This window comes from Chelonia mydas, chromosome 28 (assembly GCF_015237465.2).
Source record: "Chelonia mydas isolate rCheMyd1 chromosome 28, rCheMyd1.pri.v2, whole genome shotgun sequence".
In the NCBI taxonomy this organism is placed as follows: domain Eukaryota; kingdom Metazoa; phylum Chordata; order Testudines; family Cheloniidae; genus Chelonia; species Chelonia mydas.
Genome location: NC_051268.2, coordinates 7,138,831 through 7,161,867, shown reverse-complemented (window position 1 = coordinate 7,161,867; position 23,037 = coordinate 7,138,831). Strand labels below are relative to the sequence as shown.

Below are 23,037 nucleotides of genomic sequence, written 5' to 3'. Positions count from 1 at the left end.
CTCAAATTTCAAAAAAAAAACCCAAAACAGATGGTGGGTGTGAGTGTAAAAATATCAGGCATTAAGAGATGGAAATTAGATGCCAGTTCATATTTTGCATGCTTATCTCATAATTGTAATTACATACTTTTAAGCGACTGAATAGTAACACCATGTTTTAATAGCATTAGAGTCTATTTGCATAATTGTTTGCAAGATTTCTTTGGATATTGTCTGACATCAGTCTTCTCCTTTTGAGATCAGTAAACACAATCCAGCACCCCACTCCTGAAAGACTGGAAGCCCTGGCCAGTGATGTGCTCCCTAGAGAGCACACGCCTGACGAGCCCTAATGTTAGGATATAGACATTCAGGCCTGTCTGTAAAGGCCTAGACTCTAAGAATTTAGATGTATTCTTATCACTTGGCTAGTTATAGAGGTATAAAAAGAATCAAAATCACTGTCTGCCGGTGTAAGGGCCTTCTCTTACTGAGACAGTCGGAGGCCCTGTTCTTGGGCTAAGGCCTTTGGCTAAGCAGCAGAGGCAGCCATAAGCTGGGAAGCAACCGGTCACCTCCTCCCATTCCAAACTAGTCACATCGAAAGGAGGTGCTATGGGGCTGTTAGGCATTATCAGGACAGGATTGTATCCTATCGCCTCCAGAGAAAGGGAAGTGCCTAGAAGATGTAAAAGGAAACTTAGTTTGATAGCATCCTGTCTGGCAAGAACTCACTTATCCATAGCTGGGATGTGAAATCCTCACTTCTGTATTGTTTTGTCACTATAGTTCCCACTTTGCTATTTGTCTGTCTCATCTCTGTCTGGTTCTGTGATTGTTTCTGTCTGCTGTATAATTAATTTTGCTGAGTGTAAACTAAGGTGGTGGGATATAATTGGTTAAATCATATTATGATATGTTAGGATTGGTTACTTAAATTTCAGTAAAATGATTGGTTAAGGTATAGCTAAGCAGAACTGTACAGTAAAACTTGAGTCTGCAGTCAATCAGGAGGTGGGTGGGAGAAATGGGAACAGGGACACAGGTGTAGGGCTCTGTGGTGTCAGAGCTGGGAAGGGGGACACTAAGAAAGGAAACTGGAATCATGCTCGCTGGAAGTTCACCCCTCTCCCCAGCCCCATAGCTGCTGCAGCCAGGGACAGGTGCCTCTCCCCAGCCCTGGATCCCCTACAGCAGGGAGAGGGGGGAGAGAGACACTTCCCCCCCTCCCCGCCCCAGCCCTGGAGCTATCACAGTGGGGAGAGGCGCCTACCCCCAACCCAGATGCTGCTGGAGGGGAGGGGGGGAGTCTGCACCCCCAGCCAGAGCCCTCACCCCCCCCCCCCGCATCCCAACCCTCTACCCTGGCCCTTCATCCCCTCCCACACTCTGAACCCCTCAGCCCCACCCCGCCACACATCACCTCCATATTGAGTCACAACAAAATTCATTCCACATATGCATGGGGGGGGGGGAATGAGAGGGAACATCGAAAGAGGGTCTGTGATGCCCTTTGGGGTCTCTGCAGCAAGAATGAGTGCCCCAAACTTGGCCAAGGTCTCTGCAGCACCCGGCACACTGGGGGCCCTCAGCTCAGTCCAGGTCAGAGCCACGTTTAGTACGATAGGAGCCCTGACCTCAGTCACAGTTTGTGCCACACTTCTCACAATGGGGACCCAGCTCTTGGTCAGGGTCTGTGCAGAGCCTTCCACAACGGGGGGGCCTGACCTCTGTTGAGGTCTGCGCCATCTCCAGCACACCAGGGGCCCAGGTCTGTACAGGGAGGGATGGGGGGAGATAAAGGGCCTGATCTGGGGGAGGGGGTGGAATTCCAGGCATCAGATTGGGGAGGGCTGGGAGCAAAGGTAACCCTGCAACCTTCGAGATGGAGAGACGCAGGCAACAGGTTCCCTCCAAAAAGGTAGACAAGGTTGTGATTGAAACCCATGAGGAGCACCTCCGAACACGTGAGGATTTTTAAAAAAAATCCGATATGGATAATATGGGAAATGGTAACATCTGATTTTTGAGATCTGTGTTTAGTAAGAAAAAGGAAAGGCTGCGAATATGGGGAATTTTAGCATCCTATCACAAGCTAGAGGAAAGTGGGGAAAAGTTTGAGGGATTTTCTAGCAGTAGTGGGCACAAGGGAAAGGGGTAAAATTTGAATGGATTTCAGGTCAAGCTTTTGATAGCTAGAGCGAAAAGAGGAAAATTCAGTATTCAAGAAGGGGAGGAAAGGGCAACACCTGAGAAGGGTCGATGTTCTCAGAAAATTAGATGGGGAAAATCTCCAGGGATACTAAATCAGTCAGACACCTGGAGAGAAAAGTGGGAAGATTTTTGTTTTTCAAGAATCTGATATCCGTATTTCAGAACTGAGGAGAAAAACGGGGCACAAACTAAATATCTGCCAATATAAGAGAAGTGCCAATACCAGGGGATATTTTATGTCCCCATTCAACAGCTCAAGAGAGAAGAGGGGAAAGTTGAGGGGATTAAACAGTGATATTCAATCAATAACCGATTCTTCTGGACCGACCTTCACGTGGCCGGCCGGGAGCCCTGGGTGATGTGGCTCTCAGTGGGGCTGGAGTCAGAAGCCCAATGGCTGTGGGGCAGGGCTGGCAGGGCGGTCTGGGAATGGGACTAGCAGGCGGGGGGGGGGGGGGGGGAGGGAGGCTGCTGGGTTGGGCGTGGGGGGGGGGGAAGTAGCTGGGACTGGGAAACCTCAGCTGGGCCCTCTCCGGGGGGGCGCTTGCTGCACCCTCCCCTTCCTGGGCCTTTCCAGGCCCTGTTGCAGAGAGTGGGGCCCCCCCCAGGTCCCTGTGTCTCGGGGCTCTGCCCATTAACCCTCCTCCCGTTTCAGAAATCACCGCGGGAACGATTCCCACCCAAACAAGGACAAATCACTGCAGGTAAAAATGGGGGGGGGAACCCCAGTGGGGGCTGGTCCCCCTCCCTCTGGGACCCCCCCCCCCCAGGGCAGAGCCTGGCCGGGCTGGGGGGCGTTGGGCTCCTGCTGTCCCCCCCCCCCCCTCCGGACACGGGGCAGAGTCACCGCCCGGCCCCACCCCCGGGGTCGCTCCGGTACCTGGAGGCTGCAGCGCCGCAGCGGGGCGGGCGGAGCCCGGGGCGGCCCCAGGGCGGCTCCAGCGGGAGCGGGGCCCGGGCGGGGGGGTTAAGGACGGTCCCCCCCCCCGGCACAGACCCTTCTGCTCACAGCCGCGGGCTGCAGCGGGGCATTTCCACGGGCGGGAGCTGATCGCACACACGGTCCGTCCTCCTTTGTTCTCCCGGCCCCCCCCGGCTCTGGGCCCCTCCCAGCTGGGCTGCCGGAGCCTGAAACCCGCGGGGGGGGAGCTCCCTGCAAAGCCCCAGGTGTGGTGGGAAATGTAGTTTCTCTGGGCTCCGCCTCTGCGCATGTAGGATTGTCCCCCCCCTTCCCCCCCAGCTCCCCACACTGCCAGCTGCGCATGCCAAGAGAGACGGGGGGGCCAGGTCCCATCTCTGATTGAACCAGGCTCTGCTGGCCAGAGACCGGCTTCCCGGCCAGCCGCACAAAACTCTGCTCCGGCTCTGGGGGAGGCCTAGGGTCCCCAGGCAGCAAATGCGAAGAATCGGGACACGGGGGGGTCTGTGTGTAACAGGAGCCTGGACAAGAAAAAGACCCCGAAGTCGGGACTGCCCCTATAAAATCGGAACATCTGGGCACCCCAGGAAGGCTCCCGCACGAGCCAGGCAGCGCAGCCGTGCCCCAGGGCTAGCAGCCCAGCGCGGCGTCCCCGCCCAATGGGCTCCAGGGGTGTTCAGCCTCCCGCTCTGCTGCCCATCCTGAGCCACCGTACCCCAAAGAATTAAAAGCGGGGAGCGGGGATGCAGCCCCAAAGGGATTCTGGGCAAGAGGCCGACCAATAGGGGTGCATGTAATTCCCTAGCATGGTAGGGCTGGAAGGGACCCGGAGAGGTCATCTGTGCCCATCCCCTGCACTCGTGGCAGGACTATGCATTATCTAGACCATCCCTGACAAGTGTTTTTGTCCATCCTGCTCTGAAAAATTGCCTGTGATGCAACTTCCACAGCTTCCCTGGGCAATTCATTCCAGGGCTTCTCCACTCTGACAGGGAGGAAGTTTTTCCCAATGTCCAACCTAAACCGCCCCTGCTGCAATTTAAGCCCATTGCTTCTTGTCCTGTCCTCAGAGGTTCAGAAGAATAATTCTTCTCCCTCCTCCTTGTAACAACCTTTTATGTCCTTGAAAACTGTGATCATGTCCCCTCTCGGCCTTCTCTTCTCTTGACTAAACAAACCCAGTTTTGTTTTTTTTTTCAATCTTCCCTGATAGCTCATGTTTTCTAGACCTTTCATCATTTTTTGTTGCTCTTCTCTGGACTTCCTCCAAGTTGTCCCACCTCTTTCCTGAAATGTGGTGCCCAGAACTGGACACAATCCTCCAGTTGAGGCCTAATCCATGCGGAGTAGAGTGGAAGAATTACGGTAATTCTCGTGTCTTGCTTTCAACACTCCTGCTAATACGTCCCAGAAGGATGTTTGCGTTTGTTTTTGTTTTTTTTTTTTGCAGCAGTGTTACACTCTTGTCTCATATTTAGCTTGTGATGCACTCTGACCCCCAGATCCCTTCCCGCAGGGCTCCTTCCTAGGCAGTCATTGCCCGTTTTGTGTGTGTGCAATGGGTTGTTCCTTTGCATTTGTCCTTACTGAATTTCATCCTGTTGACTCCCTAGGCAATTTATCCCCGTGCTTAACCAGCCAGATAGTTAGGAAGTTTTTCCTCATGTCCAACCTAAACCGCCCCTCCTGCAATTTAAACCCATGGCTTCTTGTCCAGGCACATGCGGCTCTTCAGAAGTTTAATATGCGGCTCCTTGTCTAGGCACCGACTTTCCAATGTGCCGGGCCTGCTCAACCCCTGGCTCTGCCACAGTCCATGCCCCCACTCCACCCCTTCCCGTGCCCCGCCCTGAGCCTCCTGCATGCCACAAAACAGCAGAGGGGTGGGGAGGAAGGGGGAGGCACTGATTGGTGGGGCTGCCAGTGGGTGGGAGGCACTGGGAGCAGGGGGTGGAGGATGGGGAAAGGGGCTGCTGACGTATTACTGTGGCTCTTTGGCAATGTACACTGGTAAATTCTGGCTCATTCTCAGCCTTAGGTTGGCCACCCCTGAGCTGGAGGATACCTCACAAATACAGGTGTCAGAGGAGCAGCCGTGTTAGTTTGTATCCACAAAAAGAACAGGAGGACTTGTGGCACCTTAGAGACTAACCAGTTTATTTGAGTGTAAGCTTTCATGAGCTTACATTCGCTTCATCAATGCAGCCGTCTGGAAGAAATGTCCCTTCTAGCAGTCGGTTGTAAGCAGCCTGCAGACAAAAGCCAGGTGTCACCATTAACTACAATTACATCTGTATGCCCCCCCCACACACACACACGAGGGCACATATGCCAGGCTCCTTAGCCATCAGCTGTCTTGGGTAGATGCCTAAGTCTCTCTTCCTCCTGCCTGGGTTTTTCCAGGCACCACCATTCCCTCCCTGTACCAGGGGTTCACACAACAAATTTCTGGTGGCCTCAGCATGCAGCCACCAACTCTTGCTGGGGGCCACTCTGACCCTTTCCCCTGAAATATTTAGTGAACTTTAAAAACACCGAGGAGTCCGGTGCCACCTTAAAGACTAACCGATTTATTTGGGGAAAGGTGGGGGGGGCTGCTGGGTAAAGCTTTCCTGGGTAGAAAACCCACTTCTTCAGATGCATGGAGTGAAAATTACAGATGCAGGCATAAATATACTGGCACATGAAGAGAACTGGAGTTTATTTCTTTGCACAGAGATGAGCATCATAACTTGGTCCACCATACCCTATGCCCAACTCCACATGGTACGGTCACACCAGACTTTCTGTTACTCACCACTGTGCTGTAAGTAGAGGCTCCTGGGCAAAACCTAGGAGTTCTGGGAGTTTTTTCCTCCACCATGGACTCCCCTTCTGGAGAGGCCAGGCCTTCCCATTCCATGCTCATTAGGTCCAGGAGCCCAGTATCCTTCTCCCATAGAGCAGTTGAAAAGCGGAGAATCTTGTGCGTTCCCAGGGGAACCCCCTCATAGGGAAATAGCAGGTAACTTGAGCTGTGGGTCCACAAAAGTTTTCAACATCATTTTAAATCCTTCACCCAGACAGTTGCTCAAGGGTGGGAGGGAGGTAACCAGAAGTGTGGAACATCCTATTTCTCTCATAGTCACGCAAAACATAATCCCAACTAGAAAAGGAGGACTTGTGGCACCTTAGAGACTAACAAATTTATTTGAGCACGAAAGCTTGTGCTCAAATAAATTTGTTAGTCTCTAAGGTGCCACAAGTCCTCCTTTTCTTTTTTGCGAATACAGACTAACACGGCTGCTCCTCTGAAACCTGTCATAATCCCAACTATACATATAAAATGATGGGGCCTAAATTAGCTAATTTAGGGAGAGATCTTGGAGTCACTGTGGACAGTTCTCTGCAAACATCCACTCAAGGGGCAGTGGCCGTCAAAAAAGCAAACAGAATGCTGGGAATCATTAAGAAAGGGATAGATAACAGGACAGAAAATATCATATTGCCTCTATATAAATCCATGGTATGCCCATATCTTGAACACTGTGGGCAGATGTGGTTGCCCCATCTCAAAACAGATGTACTGGAAAAGGTTGAGAAAAGGGCAACAGAAATGATGAGGGGTCTGGAACGGCTTCCGTATGAGGAGAGATTAATAAGACTGGGACTTTTCAGCTTGGAAAAGAGATGGCTAATGGGAGATATGATAGAAGTCTATAAAATCATGACTGATGTAGATAAGGAAGTGTTGTTTACTCCTTCTCATAACACAAGAACTAGGGCTCACCAAATGAAATTAATAGGCAGCAGGTTTAAAACAAACAAAAGTAAGTATTTCTTCACACAACACACAGTGAACCTGTGGAACTCCTTGCCAGAGGATGTTGTGAAGGCCAAGACCATAAAAGGGTTCAAAAAAGAACTAGATAAGTTCATGGAGGATAGATCTATCAATGGCTATTAGCTAGGATGGGCAGGAATGGTGTCTCTAGCCTCTGTTTGCCAGAAGCTGGAAATGAGCGACAGGGGATGGATCACTTGATGATTACCTGTTCTGTTCATTCCCTTTGGGGCACCTGGCATTGGGCACTGTTGGAAGACAGGATACTGGGCTAGATGGACCTTTGATCTGATCCCGTAGGGCCGTTCTTATGTATAAAAATTTGCCCCGAGTCAAACCCCACTGAGCTGAGGATTGCTAGTGAGGCATTCGTCGTCATGTTTGCCTCTAAAGGAGAGAGAATCCACTACCACCAGAATATATTTTCCCCCATCCAGGTAACTTTGCTAAGGGGCCCTACAATGACCAAAGTGACCCGCTGAAAATGGTCGCCTATGGTGGGAAGCGGAATCAGGGCAGCCTGGCCCTCAACTGGGACCTTCCCCACGCTTGGTCATGGCTCACCGGATTTACTATATTTTGGTACTACCTCAAAAGCCTCCGCCTAGCCGAAGTTCTCGAGCCAGCACTGTCTGATGTGCTGTTTTCCTTGTGCCTCAAGACGTGTACCTCGTGGGCCCGGCTGAGTAATCTCAGCTGGTTCTCTTGGGGTACCGAAAATGGTCTCCATATTTTCTCTGGCTGCATTCCCCTCTCCGGATTTATTCTTTCCGGTACAGTGATTAAGGGGGGGCTTGACACTCAGGCCTGTGTGGCAGGGATGAAGAGCAGGGCTGCTGACTCTGGGGTGCTGCCTGGCTGGTGGGGGGCAGCTGGAGCAGCTCCCAGAGCCGGAGCAGAGTTGTGTGGGGCTGGGAAGCTGGTCTCTCTCCCCAGCAGGGGCTGGTGCAGTAAAAGTTGGGACCGGGCCCCCACCTGGCCTCTCTAGCTCCCCGCAGCTGGCAGTGTGGGGAGCTGGGGGGGGACAATCCTACATGCGCAGAGGCAGAGCCCAGAGAAACTACATTTCCCACCACACCTGGGGCTTTCCAGGGAGCTCCCCCCCCCGCAGGTTTCAGGCTCCGGCAGCCCAGCTGGGAGGGGCCCAGAGCCGGGGGGGGGGCCGGGAGAACAAAGGAGGAAGGACCGTGTGTGCGATCAGCTCCCGCCCCTGGAAATGCCCCGCTGCAGCCCGCGGCTGTGAGCAGAAGGGTCTGTGCCGGGGGGGGGGACCGTCCTTAACCCCCCCGCCCCGCCCCGCCCGGGCCCCGCTCCCGCTGGAGCCGCCCTGGGGCCGCCCCGGGCTCCGCCCGCCCCGCTGCGGCGCTGCAGCCTCCAGGTACCGGAGCGAGCCCGGGGGCGGGCGGTGACTCTGCCCCGTGTCCGGGGGGGGGGGGGGACCCGGCCTCTCGCAGCGCCGGGATCTGCCCCCCGGGGGGGCCGGGCGGAGGGAGACCGGGGGGGGCAGGAGAGGGGGGAGGGGGGCAGATGGAAAAATATCTGTGCAGCCAGGATATGGCAGGGAGAGGAGAAGAGCAGGGGACCCGCGGGGAGGGAAGGGGGGGGGCTGAGATCCCCTCGGATTTACCGCTGCCCCCTCCCGTGGGGATAAAGGACCCCTGCACACCCCCTGGGGGTGATGTCCTGTCCCGTCCAGGGGCACCCAGACCGCTTGGAGAGCAGTGAATGACTCTCCTCTGCAGCCTTCGCTGACATCCCGGTGGCTTTCTGTACAGCAGGGGAGGGCAAACTTTTTGGCCTGAGGTCAAGTATCGGGGGCCGTGTTAGTCTGGGTCTGTAAAAGCTGCAAAGAGCCCTGTCGCAGAGTAGCAGCCGTGTTCGTCTGTATTCGCAAAAAGAACAGGAGGACTTGTGGCACCTTAGAGACGAACCCATTTATTTGAGCATGAGCTTTCGTGAGCTACAGCTCACTTCATCCGGTGCATGCAGTGGAAAATACAGGGGAGAGTTTTATATACACAGAGAACATGAAATCTCCCCACTGTATTTTCCACTGCATGCATCCGATAAAGTGAGCTGTAGCTCATGAAAGCTTATGCTCAAATAAATGGGTTAGTCTCTAAGGTGCCACAAGTCCTCCTTTTTCTTAAAGAGTCCTGTGGCACCTTATAGACTAACAGACGTACTGGAGCATAAGTTTTCGTGGGTGAATACCCACTTCATCGGATGCATGGAGTGGAAATTTCCAGAGGCAGGTATAAATATGCAAGCAAGAATCAGGCTAGGGATAACGAGGTTAGTTCAATCAGGGAGGATGAGGCCCTCTTCTAGCAGTTGAGGTGTGAATCCCAAGGGAGGAGAAATTGCTTTTGTCATTGGCGAGCCATTCAGTCTTTGTTTAATCCTGAGCTGATGGGGTCAAATTTGCAAATGATCTGAAGCTCAGCAGTTTCCCGTTGAAGTCTGGTCCTGAAGTTTTTCTGCTGCAGGATGGCGACCTTTACATCTGCTATTGTGTGTCCAGGGAGGTTGAAGTGTTCTCCTACAGGTTTTTGTATATTGCCATTCCTAATATCTGATTTGTGTCCATTTATCCTTTTACGTAGGGACTGTCCCGTTTGGCCGATGTACAGAGAAGAGGGGCATTGCTGGCACATGATGGCGTAGGTTACATTGGTGGACGTGCTGGTGAATGAACCGGTGACGGTGTGGCTGATCTGGTTAGGTCCTGTGATGGTGTCGCTGGTGTCGATGTGTGGGCAGAGTTGTCATCGAGGTTTGTTGCGTGGATTGGTTCCTGAGTTAGAGTTACTACGGTGCGGTGTGTCGTTGCTGGTGAGAGAGAATATGCTTCAGGTTGGTGGGTTGTCTGTGGGCGAGGACTGGCCTGCCTCCCAAGGCCTGTGAAAGTGAGGGATCCTTGTCCAGGATGGGTTGTAGATCACTGATGATGTGCTGGAGAGGTTTTAGCTGCGGACTGTATGTGATGGCCAGTGGAGTGCTGTTGGTTTCTTTCTTGGGCTTGTCTTGCAGCAGGAGGTTTCTGGGTACACGTCTGGCTCTCTTGATCTGTTTCCTTATTTCCTCTTGTGGGTATCGTAGTTGATTAGCCTGATTCTTGCTTGCATATTTATACCTGCCTCTGGAAATTTCCACTCCATGCATCCAACGAAGTGGGTATTCACCCACGAAAGCTCATGCTCCAATATGTGTGTTAGTCTATAAGGTGCCACAGGACTCTTGGCCACTTTTTTGGCCTGAGGACCACATCTGGGTGGGGAAATTGCATGCAGGGCCGGGGCAGGGGGTCGGGGTGTGGGAGGGGGTGCGGTGTGCAGGAAGGGGCTCAGGGCAAGGGGTTGGGGCAGAGGAGGGGTGTGGGATGTATGAGGGGGCTCAGGGCAAAGGTTGGGGTGGAGGAGGTGTGCAGGGTGTGGCAGGGAGTTGGGGTACAGGAGGGGTTTGGGCTCCGGCCCAGCGCTGCTTACCTGGAGTTGCTCCGAGGTGGCAGCAGTGTGCACCGGGGCCAGGACAGGCTCCCTGCCTGCCCTGTCCCTATCTCCGCACCACTCCCAGAAGTGGCCAGCACCATGTCCCTGGGGGGGGGGGGGGGGGGGGGCGCAGAGGGCTCCATGAGCTTCCCTCGCCTGTGGATACCTCCCCTGAAGCTCCCATTGGCTGCGGTTCCCCATTCCCTGCCAATGGGAGCTGCCAGGGGAGATACCCCCCCACACCCAGGGGCCGCAGGGACGTGGTGCCAGCCACTTCAGGGAGTGGCGCGGGCCCATGGTGCTGGGGGGTGGCAATCCCATGGGCCGGACCCAAAGCCCTGAGGGCCTGGATCCGGCCCCCGGGCCATAGTTTGCCCACCCCATGCACTAAGCTCCAGAGGTCCCCGGTTCAATGCTGCCCAAGACAGGGTGTTACGTTCTCTCCAGTCCTTCCCCCTTTTCTCTCTAGATAGCAAAGATCAAAATCTATGGTGATCCCCCGCCCCGTTTTCTCTCAAATTCCTGAGATGTTCTCTGTTCTCCTCCACCGATTGCACCCCGTTTTCTCTCCACTTCTCCAATGTCCAGTTCAAGTCTCAGGTTTGGGGTGTTTCCCTCCCCACGGTTTTACCTGCAGCGACTTGTCCTTGTTTAGGTGGGAAATCATTTCCCTGAATGATTTCTGAAATGGGAAGAGGGTTAATGGGCAGAGGCTGGGAGAGCCCTGAGGCAGGGACACCTCTGGGCTGGGCTGGGGGGGCCGCTCTCTGCTGGCCACAGGGCCTGGAAAGGCCCAGGAAGGGGAGGGAGTAGCAAGCGCCCCCCATGGAGACGGCCCCAGGTTTCCCAGTCCCAGCTACTTTCCCCTCCCCGCCCCGCCCAACCCAGCAGCCCCTGCCCCCTCCCACCGCCTGCTAGTCAAATTCCCAGACCCCACAACCAGTGACCTTCTGACTCCAGCCCCGCTCCTTTCCCGTGTGAAAGCCACATCACCCAGAGCTCCCCGCCGGCCATGTGAAGGGGAGGCGAGAAGAATCCATCCCATTCTGTTGTTCATTGAATATCGCTGTATAATCCCCTCAAATTTCCCCTCTTTTCTCTTGAATGGTTGAATGGTGACATAAAATCTCCCCAGATGTTGGTTCTTTTCTCTTATATTGGCAAATATTTAGTGTGTGCCCCGTTTTCTCCTCAGTTCTGAAATATTGATATCAATTCCTTGAAAATCTTCCCGCTTTTCCCCCCAGGTGTCGGACTGAGATCAGGGCTCTTATGGTGCTGACGGTGGCTCGGGCCTTGCGTGAGATCAGGGGCTCCCACGTGCCGGGCACTGCACAGACCCTGACCGAGTTTGGGGCCCTCGTTGTGCCAGGGACTGCCCGCACCCTGACAGAGAGCAGGGACCTTGTCGGGCCGGGGGCTGCAGGGACCCTGGCTGAGCTCCGGGACCCTGTTCTGCCAGGCCCTGCAGAGACCCCAGCTGACATCAGACCCCCCATTGTGCCAGGTAAAACTGAGACCTGGACCGAGATCACGGCTCCCCTTGTGCCAGGCAGCGCATGACAGTGGCCCAGACTGCTGCCTCCAGGGTCCCGGGCACTTTAGAGACCTCAACTGAGATCTGTGTCCCCGCTTGGCCTGGCCCTGCACTGACCTCAGCCAACATCACGCCCCACCACTGTACTGGGCCCTGCACAGACCCTGACAGAGATCCTCCCCCCCACATTTGGCCAGATGCTGCAGGGACCCCAAACAAAATCAGGGCTCCTGTAATGCCGGGAGTTGCAGAGCCCCCAGTTAAGCCCCTGTTATGCCAGGCGCTGTAGAGAAGCCAGTGGAGATCAGTGGCTCTGTTGTGCCACGCACTGCACAGACCCTGACCTACATCACCAGTTAGGTCTTTTGCCCCCACTGCTCCCCTTGGGAGGCTGTTCCAGAACCACACTCCTCTGATGGTTAGAAACCTTCCCCTAATTTCAAGCCTAAACTTGTTGACGGCCAGTTTATATTAATTTGTTCTGAATCTGGGGTCCACGTTGGAGCTTAACTTCAATAACTCCTCTCCGTCCCTGGTACTTATCCCTATGAGGTATTTATAGAGAGTGATCCTGTCTCCCCCCCTCAGCCTTCTTTTGGTTTGGCTAAACAAGCCAAGCTCTTTGAGTCTCCTCTCGTAAGGCAGGTTTTCCATTCCTCGGATCATCCTAGTAGCCCTTCTCTGCACCTGTTCCACTTTGAATTCATTCTTCTTAAACACGGGAGACCAAAACTGCACACTCTATTCCAGATGAGGTCTCACCAGTGTCTTATAGAATGGCACTAATAGTTCCCTGTTTCTACTGGAATTACATTGCCTGATGCACCCTAGGACTGCATTAACCTTTTCCATGGCTGCATCTCGGTGGCAGCTTATAGTCGTCCTGTGATCAACCAATACACCTAGGTCTTTCTCCTCCTCTGTCACTTCCAACTGATAAGTGCCCAGTTTACAGCAAAAATACTTGTTGTTTGTCCTCAAATGCACGACCTTGCACTTTGTACTATTAAATATCATCCCATTTCTATTACTCCAGTTTACAAGGACATCCAGATCTTCTTGTATGATAATCTGGTCCTCCTCCGTATTGGCAATCCCTCCCAGCTTTGTGTCACACTCCCACTTCCTGTGCCAAGATCACTAATAAAAATGTTAAATACGATTGTTCCCAAGACCAATCCCTGAGAAACTCCACTAGTGACCTCCCTACAGCCTGGCAGTTCAGCATGATTCCTTGTAGTCTCCACTTTAACCAGTTCCTTATCCACCTTTCAGTTCTCCCATCTTCTCCAATTTAACAAATAGTTTCCCATGTGGAACTGTATCAGATGCCGTACTGACATCCAGATAGATGAGAGCTACTGCATTTCCTTTGTCCAAAACATTAGTTACCTTCTCACAGAAGGAGATCAGGCTGCTCTGGCAGGATCTACCTTTTGTAACACCGTGTTTTATTTATTTATAGAGCTGAAGGCTGGAAGGAACTGTTAGCAATAGGCTGAGAGTGGCCATGTGGAGGTGGGGGAAGGGATGGCAGACCGTGCGGAGGTGGGAGGGGATGCGGTGCTGGATTTTGTTTTGCAGGAGTCCATGTCCCTGCTCCCTGTGGCCGTGGTGCCTTCCGTACCAAAGCAGCATGTCAGCAGAGCAGACGTACACACCATAGCTCCATCTGGCATTCACTGCCAGAGGGGATGGGCGATTTTTCAGGGGCTCAGCTTGATATGCCTGGCTGGGGTGGATTCAGTTGGACTGGGGTCTGGGGCTCTGATAGTTTGGGATGTTCCTTTTTGCATAGTCAGTTCTTTCTCTTTATTGTTTTACCCCCGCCTGTGCCCGAGGCCGCTCTCTACTTAACTTGCTTTGGTTATTTCAGTTCCAGTTTTTAAATGGGATCGAAGAATTGCAAAGCTGAATGAAAGATAAACCAGACAGAACCATTTGAATTTTGGCACATACCTGGTAGAAGTACACCTCGTGAGGGTACGCTGTAATTACCTGGTTACCTGTAGCATTTTCTGATGGGGTGGATGAAGCAATGTCAAAGAGCCAAAGTGCTTTTTAGGGCAAAAGGGCTTGTCAGGTGTTTGCTCTCTAGGGAGCATGCCACTGGCCAGGGCTTGCAGACTTTCAGGAGTGGGGTGCTGGATTGTATTTAGTAATCCTGAAATAAAAGGTTAAGGTGGCTGGTTCACAGTATTCAATGAAATCTTGCAAACAGTTCTACAAATAGACCCTAATGCTATTAAAACAACATGGTATTAACACTGATTCCCTTAAAACTATTAAATTAAAATTATGAGATAAACACATGAGAACCGAACTGACACCTAATTTCCATGTCTTAATGCCTGAAATTTTGCCACTCACTCACACCATCTTTTCTTTTTAAAAGCTATGCACCGCACACAGTCAAGTTAATGAATGAAAGCACACCAATTATTGCCTGCTTTGTGTTGCATTTGCATCTGATTAAGCACCTAATTAAAACTGTACCACTGTAAGTGGAAATGCCTCAACACATCTTCGCTCCAATGTGTTTAAATCTGAATGAAAAGTTTCTAAATTAAATACATGTCAGGATGGTAAACGGGGAAAATACACAGAAGTGCCTCTACCGAGTCCTGTTGACTTCTTGTCCCAACCCCCCATGAGCTCTGGCCTCTTGGTCAACTGAGCTCCCAGTCCCACATCAGCTGTGCCCTCTCCTAGCCTAACCCGTTTCTACTGCAGTTCTTCATCCCCCTCGTCCAGGCAGGGGGTTGGCGCTGTAGCCCCTAAGGCACCTGCGTTAATCACTCTCTCACATACTGGGGCTATTTAGATTTCAGGGAACGATTTATCAGCGTTACTGTCTCTGGGAGGTGGGGGAGAGGAGAGGGAGTTTGCTCCCCAAACTCTGTAGGGCCATGTTCAACCCTGGTAGTCTCCATGTTACCTCATCCTCCACCCTCCCCCATGTGTCTCTGCTCGTGTGTCAGAGTGTCCCCTTCTGATCATAATGCCACTGGCCTCAGCAGAGCTCCCAGACAGGAGCTACATCACGATGGGGTTACGGTATTGAGAGTAAAATACATCCCAGGGAGGGTGTAATTATCCTCAAAGGAAGCATTCATTCTTTCACTTCCTAGGCTGTAAAGTACTTCATTACTTTAAAGTACACTTGAAAGGATTGGATTTTTATTAATAAATTGCAGTAAATGTTGATTTCACTGTACACAGAAAGATGAAAAATGTTTATATAGGTAAAATATAGAAATGCTTCTGGAGAAAGTTGAGTTTGATTTACGGATATTTACACTGTATATTTTTCTTGTGACATTGACAATTTGTGTTTGAACAGTTATAAAGATTTGGCTTTTCGAATCTCAACATTTACTGTAATTAAATAATTGTTGTCTGACCACCCCCATAACTTCCCACAGCCTTGAACACTGAAATTGTAAACATTAAAAAAGGGCTTTAAAATAACTATCGATATCATCTATTGAAATTAAAAAAAGAAATAGACAAAATTAATTTTGCCAAACCCACTTAACAGCAATTGCAATATGCTAGGGGTTGGAAATTCACAGCTAAAGCACCCAACCTTAATTCTGCCCTGAAGTGACACCAGGCAATCACCATAGGGCTAAGAATAAGTCAATTTAGTGTATAAAGTTCCAGATTAGATTATACCGATTTGTAAAGACACATGAGATCTTTCCCTCAGACCTTCACTGGGTTCTTTCTTTTATTGGTAATTCCCAGAAGTCAATAGATAAATAACATTCTACCAGTTATGAAGTGGCCATTTCAGATTTTTGGGGAGTGTCTATTAATTTGCAAGAAGGGCCACGTGCTGGGAGAGACGGGGCCTTGGTTTCATTTTAACTTGTGCATACTCAGCAGCTTCAGGAATTTGGTTCAAAGTATTTACATGTTTCCCTGGCCAAGTACTGCTGTAGAATGTGGGGAGGGGCAGGATCAGTAGCTGAGTCCCTTAGATATTTATAGCTCATTGGAAGAAGGACGGGGATTGGCGGGGGTGGGTCTCCGGGAATTTAATAATAAACACACAAATATCGTCATTCTTAATGAATTGTCATCTTATGATTCCCCTAACACACTAATAAACTCTGGCCGTCCAGGGAGGGAGTATTAATAAAATCCTGTGGTCAGTGTGGAACCTAAGGCACAAGGATCTTTCAGTGGCTGGGTCAGAGTCACCCAGAGTGAAATTCACTTCACTGGGTAAATCCCTAATTGCTGGGCTCTGCAGAGGGGTGGGGAGGTGAATTCCATCCCCCATTCCTGTGCATGCACACCCCCCACAATCCTCACCCTGATCTCAGACACTACCGAAACCTGCCCCTGAGGTGATGGACCCACTTGGTGCTGCCAGAGCCATATGCCATGGGACCCAGAGGGGGCAGAGGCCCAGCTCCAGAACTGCTACCCCAGCCCCCATGCTGTGCTGGAGTTCCCCTGGCTTTCCAGTCTGCAGATGTATCTAGCTGTCTGGGGACCCAGCCCATGCACCCACCACACACAAACTTTCTCGCCACAAATATCCCAGGGTGGGGAAGGACCCTCTGGGGCTGGCTGCAGTCTCTCCTTGCTGCTGTGAGAGGAATGGGGTGGTCCCTCATATAAAACACACACCCACCCATGGGCAGATGGGAAATGTAGTTTCTTCCAGGGATTGAAAATGTTTGGTTTAGAGTCCTGAGCTCTGTCTTCCTGTTTGTCTCCTTCTGCCACTTTCAGATCTCTTGGAGAGACAAGGTGGATGAGGGAATTTCTTTTAGGACCAATTAAAAAAAATACTTCTCTTTAATATCCTGGGACAAACATGGCTACAATAACCCGTTCAGTCTCTCTCTTTTTCCCTTTGTACCTCCTCCCCTTCTTACTTCCCGCTCAGCTGAGACTGTCCCATATGATGGGGAAATTAGGGTTCACTCCTGTAATGACTGGGTCCTTCCAACACTAATGGGACACTAAAGCCTCTGTATGTCAGTGACAGCAGCAGCTCTGGGACTCGGAGACATAGGGAGAGGAGATGGGAGTGAGCAGGTGATGTTTGTGCAGGGTGTGATTTACTCCTCACATGCAGAATTCACGTCCAGCACAGAATTTCTTTTTTTTCCCTGCAGAAAATGCATTCTGCCCGAGAAGTGCTGCATTTCCACCTTTCACCCACCAGAGGCTCTTGTGGCACCAGACCAGCCAGCTGGGTTCATCAGAGCACTCTGGCTGCCGTGCCAGGTTAGGACAGACAGAGTGGGGCACGTGGGACGGTGGGGGGCGTGTCACAGACTGGGGTCCAGAATGGCTAGTGAGGGGGACAGACTGGGGCATTGGCTCAGGAGATAGTGGGGTGACAGCACTGAGCCAGGGGTTGAATGGGAGGGGGGCTGCAGGGCCACATGGTGACAGGGCGAAGGGAGGTTCAGGGACACATGGGGGGGTTTCAAGGCTGATTCCTCACTCCTATACTTTGAGTGCAGAAGTTGGGGGCCTGGAAGGATTCTAAACCTTAATACTGGCCACTCCAGGCTTGTATTTAACTCCCAAGGTTACAGGTTTTCTCTGACCTTGGGTGGGTAGATGCTGCCACCACCCAAATGCAAAAACCGCTTTGAGAACTCAGGAAGGCGCACTTGGGAATTTCTTCCTGTGAGGTACCCTCAAGCCCTTTCACCCCACTCCAGGGAAGAGCTGAGAAAGAAAACAAAGGAAATCAGCTGTCACCACCAGCTAATTAAACAACACGTGCACAAACCTCTTAGGACACAAAAATCCAATCCTGTTCTTAAAAAAGGTAAATTTTATTAAAAACCAAAAGAAAGGAAATACATCTGGAACTTCAACTTTTTGCTAGATTTAAAAAAAAAAACAATTACAAGGATTAAGCATCAAGATAGCTCTCTTGAGGTCCAGCTTAAAGGTTACAAGCAAAAAAAAGAACCTGGGGTTAGCATAGAGCAGTCCACAAGCCATAAAGAAGTAAAAGAGATAAACGTAATCACATCTTCCTAGACATTTCCTGATCTACTTACGTATCTGGGGTTTCAAATGAGTAGTTTCTAGGTGTAAGCTGGTGATTTTGCAGCCCAAAGCTTTTTACAGCATAGTTCCAGCCCTGTCTCTGGGAGAAAAGCACAGTCAGAAAAAGGGGAAATTTTTTTCCCCAATTTTAAAAAGTTCTAGCCTTCTTTTGGTCAGGAGCTCACTCCCTTCCTTTTACCTATGGACTTTTTAACCCTTTACAGGTAAAGCAAGTAGAGAACAGCTACTAACAGGTATTTTATAGCTAACTGGTTAGCTGGGTGTCCATAAAAGGGAGCTCCCCCACCCTTCATTTATCACAGGGGGGCTGCAGGGACACATGGGGATGGGGGATGCTGGGACACACAGGGACAGGGGCAGGTGCACCTGATTGAACGGGAGAGGCTTGTGATCAGCCAGGGTCTGCATGAGGGAGGCTCCCCAACTCCCTAACAATCTCTTCCCCTCCCAAAAATATCTGTTCCATACTTCTCCCACCTACACCAAACAACCCACCAGGTTAACTCCCAGGCTCCTTCCCTCTCCCTCAGCTCATCTGTTGCCCCTGACTCCTCCAAGCCTTTGCACTGCTTCTGAGGGGTGTAGGAAATATGGTTCTTTTTTTGGGTGGGGGAGTGTCTGTATTGTTAGAGACATACTTAGTAACAGGTGTTTTGAAATAAATTACCAAAACAATTGAAACTGGCATGATTATATTTTGTTATTTTAACAAATAAAATATGCAGAATTTTGCAGAATTTTAAAATCTTGTGTGTAGAATTTTTAATTTTTTTGGCACAGAATTCCCCCAGGAGTAGTGAGTGCTTGGTAAAATACAGGATGCTGCTGTCTCCTTTCTGATCCGGGAGTCTGGGCTGAGCAGTTGCTGGTCCCCAGTGGTGTCAATTTATTCACAATTTCTCTATTCTCCTCCACTGATTTTGTCCCCTTTTCTCTCTAAAGCTCCCATGCTTGTTTAAAAACACCTCAGATTTGGTGGGCTTTCCCACTCATTCTATCTTCAGGATTTGTCCTTGCTTCAGTGGGAACTTGTTGCCCTGAGCTATTCTCCAATGGGAAGAGAGTAAAGGTATGTCTACACTGGCAGAGTTACATCGCCAGCAGTTACAGCGTCGCTCAGGGAGCGCTAAAGGGAAACTGCTGTTGTGTGTTCACACTGTCAGCTGCCCGCACAATAGCGTGTTCACACTTGCAGCGGTGTTCGGAGCGGTGCACTCTGGGCAGCTGTCCTAGAGAACATCTCTTCCTCTTCTGCCACTAAGAGTTGTGGGAAAGTGGAGGGGGTCGTGGGGCATCCTGGGAACCAATAATGCATTGGTTCACATCCCAGCAATCCCTGTGCTTTCATCCGCATTTGGCACCATCTTTCAATGGTTTTTTGTACTGCACATTGTGCCTTTTTGGGCTCAGGAATGGATCCCGCACTGTTGACCAATATGCTGCTCGCTCTCACCAACACATCACAAGTGGCAGGGGAGTTATTCCTTAAACTACAAAGGCAAGAGGAGTGCAACATTGATCTTGCCATGCATAGTAGCTAGCACACAAGATTGATTGTGGCATTCACGGAGGCGCTGACCACAGTGGAACGTCGCTTTTGGGCTTGGAAACAACCACTGAGTGGTGGGATGACATTGTCATGAACATCTGGGATGACGAGCAGTGGCTGCAGGGCTTTCGGATGAGGAAAGCCGCATTCATGGGACTGATGAGCTTGCCCCAGCCTTGCAGCACAAGGACACGAGAATGAGAGCTGCCTGTCGCTGGAGAAGTGCATGGCAATTGCACTGTGGAAGCTGACTACTCCAGACTGCTACCAATCAGTCACTAACCAGTTCGGAGTGGGGAAGTCGACTGTTGGACTTGTGTTGACAGAAGTGTGCTGGGCCAGTAATCACATCCTGCTCTGGAAGACCATGACTCTGGGCTATGTGCGTGACATTGTGGATGGCTTTGCACAAATGGGCTTCCCTAACTGTGGAGGGGGATAGATGGCACACATATTCCAATTCTGGAACCAGACCACCTAGCCACCAAGTACATTAATCACAAGGGATATTTCTCTACGGTTCTCCAGGCGCTTGTGGATCACCATGGGCGTTTCACAGACATTAACACAGGCTGGTCCAGAAAGGTGCATGACACAAGCATCTTTTGGAACATTGGCCTGTTCAGGAAGCTGCAAGCAGGGACTTTCTTTCCGGACCAGAAGATCACCGTAGGGTAAGTCAAAATCCCCAATGTCATCCTGGGAGACCCTGCCTACCCCTTAATGCCGTGCAGCAAGGAACGGTTCAACAACAGGCTGAGCAAGTGCAGAATGACTGTTGAGTGTGCTTTTGGCCGTTTAAAGGCCCGCTGGTGCTGCCTATGTGGGAGACTGGACCCGGCTGATGACAATATTCTTATGCTTATAGCTGCGTGCTGTACGCTCCAGAATATTTGTGAAGGGAAGGGTGAAAGTTTCACTCAGGGCTGGACTGCTGAGGCTCAGTGCCTGGAGGCTGAATTTGAACAGCCAGAGACAAGGGCTATTAGAGGGGTGCAGCATGGGTCCAAAAGGATCAGGGATGCTGTGGCAGGGTGGTCCCCCCACCATGCCTTAAAGGGCTTAAAACAGCCCTGGGAGAGGGCTGAGAGAGAAACTGGGCTGTTCGTGAAAACAGCCATAGCTGTAGCCTGTGTAATTAGGGCCCAGCTGGCCCTTGTAAGAGGGCAGTGGGCCAGAAGGAGACACTCTCTCTAGCTACTTGGAGAGAGGAGGACCTGGCTGCCTGGGAAGCTGAGGAGGGTACCTAGGGCAGGGCAGGGCAGAGCAGTGCTGGGGAAGGGCAGACGGAACCGGGGAGCTCCAGTCTAGCAGAGCCCCAGGCTGCAGGCCCAGGTAAAGGCCCACAAAAGGGTACTAAGGCTTCAGAGGAGCAGCCCAGACCTAGACAGAGGCAGCTGGTCTGACCCCCCTTGCCGATGATGAGTGGTACAGACTGCAGTCTGCCCAAGGAGCGGGGGCTAGACGATGACTGACAGTAGCCACTGAGGCAAGGGAGGGTTAGGGGATTGGGGGTTCCCCTGGGGAAGGGAGACCTAGACTGAGGGGGTACTGCCAGGGCAAAGAACCCTAATCTAGAAGGGCACCGGGGACCAGGATGGGCACGGGGCCAGTGGCAGGCAAGACACTGACTGGCAGAGGGCACTCCTTGCTGAAAAGGGCGAATTCCCTGGACAACCAGCAGGGAGATGGGGGAAGGGAGGGTCCCAGGAGGAGGTGGGGTCCCGGCATGGTTAGAGATTTGTGTATGTCCAGGCCTCATATCCAACCTTACCCTTTAGAGTACAGTGCAGCGGGTACGGTACTTCAGCAGGGCTAAACTGAGGAGGGACGGGTGTTGAGTGCACTGGGTACTGGGCGTCCGCAGGGCTGGACTGTGATGGGGTAGGAGTGGACTGCGGCGGGTACAGACTGCAGCCAGGAGGTTGCTAAGAGTGTGTTGGCGGTGTCTGGGGGGTGCATTGGAAAGAGTTTTGCGACAGCGGCTGCAGGAGTGGGCAGGCGCAGAGCTCCTCGGTTTGCAGTGCTAGTAGCACCTGGAGCGTGTCCGCTTGGCGCTCCATAACATTTAAGAGCCGCTCCATGGCTTCATTCTGGTGCACCACGTTCTCCTTTCTGTCCCTCTTCTCGCTGTCCGGCCTCTCCTTCAATTCTTGTTTTTCGGCTCCAGAGTGCATCATGACCTCATGCAAAAAGTTCTCTTTAGTTCTTCATTGGCACTTTCTAATTCTGAGCAGCCATCCATCCAGCAATAACAAAGAGGGAGGCTGGGCTCCCAAGGGCATATCTGTGAAGCAAAAATGCAACATTTTATAGAAGCAGTATTGTTTGCAACACAGAGACCACTGATTTAAAACACAGCCACTATTCACACACCTGTCACTAACTGGCTGAACCCAGGCAAGCACCCATGAGCCACAAGACCCCCAAAATGGTAACAGCAGAGGCAGGAGAAATCACTGTTCCAGGACCGTACTGTACACTGGGGACGTGGCTCTTGGGGAGAGACAGCACTGTAGAGGGTGTGGGGGGGGGTTCATAATCATTCCTGTGCCCACATTTTCCACAGGCTGTGTTCATTATGGAAGATATCTCACCGCTGAGGGTGAGCAGGGAATCACAGTAGGGTCTTCTCCAAGACTGCAGCTTCTGCCCTGGCCCTTATGTGGCTCACCTGTGTGCAGCAATGGTTTCCCATCCCCGCTCCATGACGGCAGAGTGGCATGGGAAAGTTACCCTTAATTGGGCAAGAAATAAAGCAGAGTGGTCATTCTCTACTCGCAACAGGATGTGGAAGGGGCACAGAAGAAGCAAGTGTCCCCCAAACCCAGGTTACCCAGTCCCTGACCATGACTCAAAGCTGCCCCCACCATATCTCAAACCTCTTCACTCCTCCAACAACCAGCTGCCAGTCTTCCCTTGCTGCTACCCACTCCTGACAGGCAGAAAACCTCCAAACTCTATCCCCTTCTCTTTGCCTCTTAAAGTTGCCTTGCCCAGGGCTTTGCTGCCTGTGTGAATGGCAGGCAGGGGTGGGGAGTTATCACTTTCTGCGTATTTACTGAACATTCATCTAGTCACTGACCCCTTTGTTAATGCAGAGTTAAGGTTGCCTAGCAATATGTTGGGCCCTGCCAGAATGTCAAGTTCAGTAAAATTCACACCTCTCAAAACTAGGAAATACAGAGCTAATGTGCATGCCAATTTAACCTTAACTCTGCCCCCTGGAGCTGGCAACAGCCACTGGGCGTTCTCTGCCTGCACTCCAGCTGCACTCACTCTGTTAGGTGTGGCTGCACAGAAAGGTAGAGGTGTTAGTTAGAGCAACTTGGTGGAAGTGTGATTGTGATATGAGAAGATCTGGGTCTGAGTTGCCCCCCATGTGTGCGGTGAAAGGAAAGAGGTGCATGTGTACCTGGAGCTTCCAGTCTGTATCATTTCTGCACTGAGCTGTGCATGTTGTTGTGAGGA

General features: G+C 51.5%; 4 protein-coding genes across 17 annotated transcripts in view; 2 read left to right on the top strand and 2 right to left on the bottom strand.

Moving 5' to 3' along the window:
* Nucleotides 1-23,037, top strand: part of LOC102934530 (zinc finger protein OZF) — a 1,287,564-nt gene that overhangs the window by 865,427 nt on the left and 399,100 nt on the right.
* The window catches only part of LOC102930400 (zinc finger protein 501), a 1,110,025-nt gene that overhangs the window by 837,544 nt on the left and 249,444 nt on the right, over nucleotides 1-23,037 (bottom strand). The gene's annotated exons all lie outside the window — the stretch shown is intronic.
* The window catches only part of LOC102932398 (gastrula zinc finger protein XlCGF57.1), a 135,386-nt gene that overhangs the window by 16,880 nt on the left and 95,469 nt on the right, over nucleotides 1-23,037 (bottom strand). For 3 of the 11 annotated variants that reach the window (XM_043537406.1, XM_043537405.1, XM_043537411.1), the window contains exon 1: nucleotides 3,074-3,314. The exons of 1 other annotated variant lie outside the window; for it this stretch is intronic. The gene's annotated coding sequence lies outside the window, so the exon portion shown is untranslated. Of the gene's footprint in view, nucleotides 1-3,073; nucleotides 3,407-23,037 lie in introns of those variants that run through there. 7 more of the 11 variants (XM_037887436.2, XM_043537407.1, XM_037887437.2 and 4 more) reach the window with 6 other exon arrangements.
* Nucleotides 8,098-23,037, top strand: part of LOC102933071 (zinc finger protein 300) — a 32,703-nt gene continuing 17,763 nt past the window's right edge. The window contains exons 1-3 of one of the 3 annotated variants that reach the window (XM_043537480.1): nucleotides 8,098-8,313; nucleotides 13,840-13,946; nucleotides 17,102-17,213. In XM_043537480.1, the coding sequence (XP_043393415.1) occupies nucleotides 17,105-17,213 (109 nt within the window). In that variant the 5' untranslated portion in view covers nucleotides 8,098-8,313; nucleotides 13,840-13,946; nucleotides 17,102-17,104. Of the gene's footprint in view, nucleotides 8,314-13,646; nucleotides 13,947-17,101; nucleotides 17,214-23,037 lie in introns of those variants that run through there. The other 2 variants (XM_043537481.1, XM_043537482.1) reach the window with 2 other exon arrangements.